Here is a 7,213-nt window from a genome sequence, read left to right on the forward strand (position 1 = left end):
GGAAGAAGAAGAAGAAGAAGAAGAAGAAGAAGAAGAAGAAGAAGAAGAAGAAGAAGAAGAAGAAGAAGAAGAAGAAGAAGAAGAAGAAGAAAACTATGTCAACTATAGGAAGGCCTACAAAATATAAAGGCGAAACGATTTTATTTCAAAGTTACTTAAAAGATCGAGAATGTAAACATAATACACTAATACAGAAAATAATAGGAATGGTTATAGGTGAGGAGACTGAACAGGCACACGATAGTGATAACAACAATTCTCCCGATAAAAAAACACACAGAGCTATACAAATTACATTCTAAGAAGAAAATATAATAGGTGCAACTTTCAGAACTATCATTAAATCATAACACTCTAGGGTGATAAAAGAGGGATGGGGGGCTCATATCTATGGAAAGCAAGAGAGCAGAATGAGTAAATGATATCATGAAAGAAATCGTATACGTCCAAAATAACTCAATGTTTAGACTCCTACGTAAAGGATAAAGGATTTCCAGTCATAGCTTTATCTACCTTTATCAAAAGTCAAAGTAATTTTTCAAAACAGCTTTAGTGTGCTTCAACAACACTGGCATCCCGTTAACAAATTATAACTAATCGGAAAGCCAAAGTGAAATCTCGGAGCTGGGATAACGTTAAGTTAATAAAAATGCTTAGTTTCATTTCTAAAATGGAGCTCTCTTAATACAGTCTTTGTCCCTTTTCTCTGTATCCTAGATATTTAATTTTAAAAATTAGTAAGCACCGAAATATAATACAGATTCTAGATATCGCCGCCAGATGTATGGCACAATTTTTTAAATTAAGTATCTCAAGTATGAGATTGAACTGCCTTGTGTTTATTAGTCATTTATGACACGAACCGGTTTCCGTACAGTGTTCCATTTGCGGGTTGAATGAAGTTTTAACTAACATCTATGAAAATACTGTTCATCATTATCACTTAGTGCATGGGAGTATCCAAATCCCAGATTTATTTAAGAAACTGAATTCAAAACGTTTGCTAATGGCTGCAGTACCATTTTTTATCTATAGATCTTGTGAGAGAATAGGATGGATGTGACGGGCCAATGGAGCTGGACAAGAATTCTCCTTTCTTAGAAATTACCGAAGGTCTATCTCAACCTGTTTATTTGATTACTCCCCCCCCCCCCCCCACCCCAACTTTTTTCCCCTTTTCTTCTCTCGCTTTTTTAACTTGCAAACTGCAAGTAAACGCATCTGTACTACTTCCACTTCCACATTGATTAATAAAGGCTTTGAGGTTGAGATTTCTTCAGATAGAACACATCAGTTAGTACGAACTGGTCTACATCCAGTGGGGAAGTTCGGGCAAAGCAAGTGGCTAACACCCTATCCAGCTTGATCTGGCCATAGTTGTGGTTGTAGAAAAACACGCTGGTTACTTCCCCTGGACCTGTCTCCACTGCCCGGAAGTCGCTGTGCTTCAGGTCCACGGGCCTGCCCTTCTCGCTAGGCTTCATGCTCAGCACAGCGGCAATCTCCGGGTCTTTGTCGCCCTCGGCAGTACACGTGATCTTCACCTCGCTTTCGTTGATCTCGTAGAACGACTTTTCCTTCAGTACTCTCGTCTCCACTTTGTAGGACACGATACCGATATCTTCCTGTTTCTTACCCCCTGGAACCTGGAAGGAGCAAGCGAACGGCTGCCTTCTGATACCTTCGGATGTCTTCGGGACTGTGAACTCTGTTGACACCAATGTTTGACCTAGTTCTACCTTCCTTTCCACGTTCATCTCCTTGATTTTCTCCTTGACATCCCCCTTCAGTACTCTCTCTATTTTAATGCTCTTCTCGTCAATGTTGTTTCCGTAAGCAATGCATTTAGCAGTACATTTCTGTTCACTGAAAGCGCATTTGTTGTCTATTGCCTTAACTTCAACCAACCCGTTTGGATATGGTCCCACTTGTCCCGCTGGGCGGATACTCAACACTCTAGTTAGCCTAGCTTCCTGAACCAGAGCGCTCCTGTCAACATAAGTAGAGGAAACGCGTGTGTAGCCGATAGGCTTCAGTGACTTCGTATTGATACTGACATCGGCATCCATCGAACTCAAATATTTTTTGTCAACTCCAAACTCACATGCATAATCATCTCCTCCTTCTTTGCAATTGTAAAAAAGAACTTTGTCCTGAGGGGTCAGGTATTGTATATCTAGTCCGAGTGAGAACCTGTACTTGTCTGGGCCGGCGTTCTTCACAACAACTGGCAGCTTGAGCTTTTCTCCGGCCCTGTAGTTGACAACATCCGGGGTCTTCACTGCAAAGTCGTTGATGGGAACTTCTCCTTGGTAACTAGACTGCAGGGATGTGGTCTTGTGGTTGTCCAGGCGGAGGAAAATCTCATATCTGAGGAGAAAGTTATCTATTTTTTATCTTGCCGTTTGACAAAATATGAGGGCCAATTCTGTTCGATATCTGAGCTTTAGGAAAAGTCAATAATAACATATATTAATTATCTTCAATTCAATTATCAATTCATTATAAGGATTCTTTTAAATATTGCTGGTGCTTCTTCAAGCATTTAGCGTATGTCAGGGCACAAGTGGGTTGTATCAAAGGAGACGTGCAAATTTGTTGTTTTTAGAAATCAACAAAGCACAGATGAAAGAATGGAAGAGAAAAGGAGGTCAGGGAAGAAAGCGGACAAAGAGGTTACATCGAAGAATAAAAGCACAGAAAAGATCAGACCCCCACCCAAACAGAAGTTGTCACAAGAAGTATTACCTCTTAGCTTGGTTAGCGCGCAGTGAATCTATTATCTAAAATTCCTAAACGTTTTGGATCCCGTAGAAACGTGCGTGTGCGCCTGTGCTCAACATTTACATATCATGATGTTATCGTATGCACCTTGCATCAAAACTATTTCATATTAAGTGCAATTTGATATTCAAAAACAGATTAATGAATTGTACATTATAAATGTATGAGCAGGAGTACTTTACAAAATCCGGACAATTTCGGAAATCCGAATTCCCGGATTTATCCGGACAATCGGCACTTCTGCTAAATCAATGACTAACGTGCGTATCAAGTGACTTCTACTCACCGGTTGTTCTCCAACAAAGTCAGCGTGAGGTCTCCTCTCTCCTTCACGTCAACGGTCGTCTCACACAAGTCCCTTCCATCCGCCTGACGCACGGAGCTCACTCGAGAGACCAGAGTGGTCGCCGTTTCCTGGTTTACCGGTTTCAGCGTCCATTTTGTGGGCACGGATGGACAGTCCTCGGGCGCTTTGAACTTGACGGTGAACTTGTTAGACTTGGTACCAACTTCTCTGCTTGCCTTCAAGACCTTCAGCTCGGACCAGTTTGACTCTTTTGACCCGTCAGGGCCGAGGCCGGCCTTCTTGTTTTGATCGAGCAGTTCTCCCACATCGGCGCCGAGTTTCTGCAATTCGTTGCCAAGGATGTTCAACTTGGCCAACAGCTCGCTGTTGTCAGGCTTTAGAAGAAAAGAGAATTGTGTAATTTTTTGGTTTGTTTGTTGTTTGTTTGTTGTTGGGTTTTTTGTTGTTTTTGTTTTTGTTTTGTTGTGGGGGGTTGCTTTTTGGGGGGGGGGGGGTAAAATTGACGTTAATGGCGTCGGTGGTCAAGAATGACCTCCACTCTGTGTATGAGCCCTTTTCCTTTCAAAGCTGTCAAGTATATTTAAGGGCCCGGAGTTCTGGTTTTGCCGACCATCTACAATAGGGAATACACAAGTAGGTGGAGAATCTTCAAAACTTGGAAAGTCTTAATGACCTTTTTCAAAAAAGTGGAAATCCTCGTTTGCGCATGACGTCATGGCAACTCCCATATTGACCCCACAGAGAGTGGTGACTCCAAATATACGTCATTGGTCAAGTAATTTTGGAGTGACGAGCCCCCTTTCCGAACAATTCAAGTTAAGAAATAATCCCTGGCGGATTGGTACCACCGCCGTCCCCACTCTAATCCACGATGATACCAACTAAGCTAGTAGCGCACCACTTTGTGTTTAATGACTTTTTACAGTTTCGACCAACCGCTGTGGTGTGACGGTTAGGTGCTTCGTTGTCGCACGCAGGAGACCCAAGTTTGATTCCCGATTGGGAAGAATTTTTATTAATCATCTCGGTCTGTCTGCCAGGATGTTGTATCCCTCTCATCCTGGGATGGTCCTGACAGGTGGTGTCGAAGCCAGCCCCCTAAATGATCTATATGGTGTCGAGTGTAGCATAAAAATCACCTACATTTTTTAAAACCAATGTCCTGTATTAAACAGTCTATCAGAGTCTGTTGGATTGAAGTCAAAGGTCCTAAGGACAGATGCACAACGAAAGTAGCAGGTCACAATAGAAGGAAATGCACTAGAAGACGTTGAATCCTTCTGGTATCTTGGAAGTATAATTAACAGAGAGAGGAACATGTGCTGAAATAAAGTCCCGCACTGGAAAAGCACAGGCTGCTTTCATATCTTTGGATAGGGTTTGGAAGACTATGGAAATCTCACTTCGAACAAAGCTGAGGATTTTCAATTCAAATGTGAAGTCAGTCCTGTTGCATGGATGTGAGACATGGAACGCATCTCGGACTTGCATGAAGAGGATCCAGCTTTTCTTGAATAAGTGCCTAAGAAAGTTACTGAGGATCAGATGGACAGACAGGGTCACCAAAGAGAAAGTGTTAAGGAAAGCAAAACAGATCCCAGTCAGAGATGAGGTAGAAAGAAGGCGGTGGCGATGGATTGGACATAATACTCTCAGGAAGCCAGGCAGCTGCACAAAAAGAAAGGGTTGGATCGGAATCCACAGGGTAAAAGATCAAGGGGAAGACCGCGTGGAACCTGGACAAGAATCACAGAAACTGGAGTACAGAAAAGTGGCTAGCCCGGGATAGAGAAGGGTGGAAAGTGTTTGTTTGTTGCCTATACCCTCGTGCAAGGGGAGAAAGGCAATGATGATGACTTTTCAGAAGAATATTTATCATTCTTAATCAAATTTTCACAATAATAAGTAATGTTGCTTCAATTATAGGTCGTCCATTCGAAAAATGAAACCAATTTTTTGCTTATAATTCTCGAGACAATGTACCAATTCCTTCCAGATTTTGACCCTAGTCGTGATTTAGTTTGTCTTCACAACAAAAAATAAAAAGAATGGCATCTATCTAGCCACCTACAAGCAGTATTTTTTTCTATCTTTTAGTAATGGTGTAAAAGTGTTAGCTTTATTCTTCTTCTTCGTTCTCGGTAACAATTAGACGCTCGATCCCATGATGAGCACAAACTGTGCAGTCCGCTCTAGGTCTTCGAGGCTGTCCTATAGTTTTTGTCTCCAGTGATGTAGCATGTCGCCATGTCTGTGACTTTTAGTTTATGAAGTGAGTACAGTTGTGCAGGATAAGGTAGATGTCCTCTGGGCCCTGGCCATATTGACATTGGGGTGTGTCTTCGACTTGGAATTTAATAATAACAAAAGTTCACAAATAGCATTATACGTTCAGAAGCAAGCTCTATACCCCTTACGATCGATATTATTACCCTAGCAAACCTGATAGCATTCTGAAACGATCTCTTCTTCTGAGAAGCACACAGTGCAAGCACCCATTTTACAGGCGTTAAAATACTAAAATACATACAAGATCTTTTGCTGGCTATGGCCAGGTACACCCAGTCCCTCCTGGATGAAGTGAGGAAAATTCGTATAAAGTGCCTTTCCCAAGGACACAAAGTCGAGCTAAGCCTCGAACTCCCGAACCCAATACCTCATAATTAGAGTCAGGTAGTCTAATCCCGTGACTACCAACGTCACGGTAGTAGTAAAATTGTTAGTGAATCGTGCACGAGTTCGTGTTCATTCTGCTGGTTGGGTCCTCCGCTGTGGCACGCAGCAGATCCGAGTTCGATTTGTGAGTGGGTAAAATTTCCATCGAGTGTCCTGGTAAATCTGCCGATATGTTGAATCCGTTCTCATCCCGGGTTGGCCATGACATGCGGGGTCGAAGTCCGCCCTCTGAATGATCTAAATTGTGTCGACGATAGCATAAAAGTCACCTACATTTTTTTTTAAACCTTCCTTTCAAGGGAGTATATACCATTATCGAATCGACAATAAGCACGTATTTTTGCCAATTTTTACCACGATATACCATTATCGAATCGATATTGCGCGCGAATTCTCATCCATAATAGTGGAGTGCATATTATGCTGTTTCAGTCTGTTTTGCTTGAGGGCGGAGTCGGAAAAATGTTTGCTGATTTACAGTATTAATTCTCCCAGATGGCCGTGGGAAACATTCGTTGGTTGTAATAAGGATGCGTGACTGAACTTCACTACAGATATGGGTCAGACCACGATCTACACTGCAATGCGTACTCCCCTGAACGAATATTGTCATAAATAGATCCGGAGCAATAGATAAGCTCATCTTTAGCCTTCTATAGTAAAGGCAGAAAAGAGCCTTTTCGTCCAGAGGAGCAGTTCCCTATGACTTATCGAATTTTTAAAATATTAAATATCGTGGAAAGACAAAATATGGAGACTGTAATGTTATAATCTCAAAGTTTATCACTGACTGTATCAAAAGTTATCCATAGATAAATATTCATTTTTTTCTTTAAACGGATGGCTTACACAAACAATAATAGCATACTTAAGACCAGGTGTCTTAGGTGTAAAAGGTAGGTGTTTTGCCATGGCACGCAGCAGACCCGAGTTCGATTTCTGTGAGGGGAGAATTTTTAAAATGTATCTCGATCTTTCTGCTGGGGCATTGTACATGTATTCCTCTAAGCCTTGGTTGACCCTGACAGTTAGAGTCGAAACCCGCCTCTTGCATGATCGTAATTGTGTCAATGGGGGCGCAAAACACACCTACATTAAAAAAAAGAATGAAGTTTCCACTTACTTGTTTCTTGGGCGCGTAGCTGGCCTTCTGACACTCAGAATACGGCAAACCGCTCGCGAGCAGGCCGAATAGCAACAGAGCCAACATGGTTGGAGTGCAGAGCTAGAGGTTCCTGACCAGTCCACTGCACTTGTCTCGAGTAAACAAGGTCTACACTCTGAAACAGTTCGTTACAAACAACAAACATGCACAAGCGATAGGATTGTTGGTTGTTTTTGTTTTTGCTTTGTTTTTTAATTTTGTTTTGTTTTTTGTCTTTTTGTTTGTTTGTTTTTAGGGGGGGTGTTTGTTTTTTGTTGTTGGTTGTTGTTTTTTCTGGGGGG

At 41.9% G+C, this 7,213-nt stretch overlaps 1 protein-coding gene across 1 annotated transcript in view; it reads right to left on the reverse strand.

Annotated features, from left to right (window-relative positions):
* Positions 1–123: 123 nt before the first annotated feature.
* The window catches only part of LOC101854573, a 9,539-nt gene continuing 2,449 nt past the window's right edge, over positions 124–7,213 (reverse strand). The window contains exons 2-4 of the mRNA XM_005098587.3: positions 6,891–7,047; positions 3,071–3,465; positions 124–2,370 (exon numbers count right to left, since the gene is read on the reverse strand). Coding sequence (XP_005098644.1) covers positions 1,248–2,370; positions 3,071–3,465; positions 6,891–6,977 — 1,605 coding nt within the window. The 5' untranslated portion in view covers positions 6,978–7,047 and the 3' untranslated portion in view covers positions 124–1,247. The remainder of the gene's footprint in view (positions 2,371–3,070; positions 3,466–6,890; positions 7,048–7,213) is intronic.

The sequence above is a fragment of the Aplysia californica genome, unplaced genomic scaffold, assembly GCF_000002075.1.
Source record: "Aplysia californica isolate F4 #8 unplaced genomic scaffold, AplCal3.0 scaffold00187, whole genome shotgun sequence".
NCBI lineage: Eukaryota > Metazoa > Mollusca > Gastropoda > Aplysiida > Aplysiidae > Aplysia > Aplysia californica.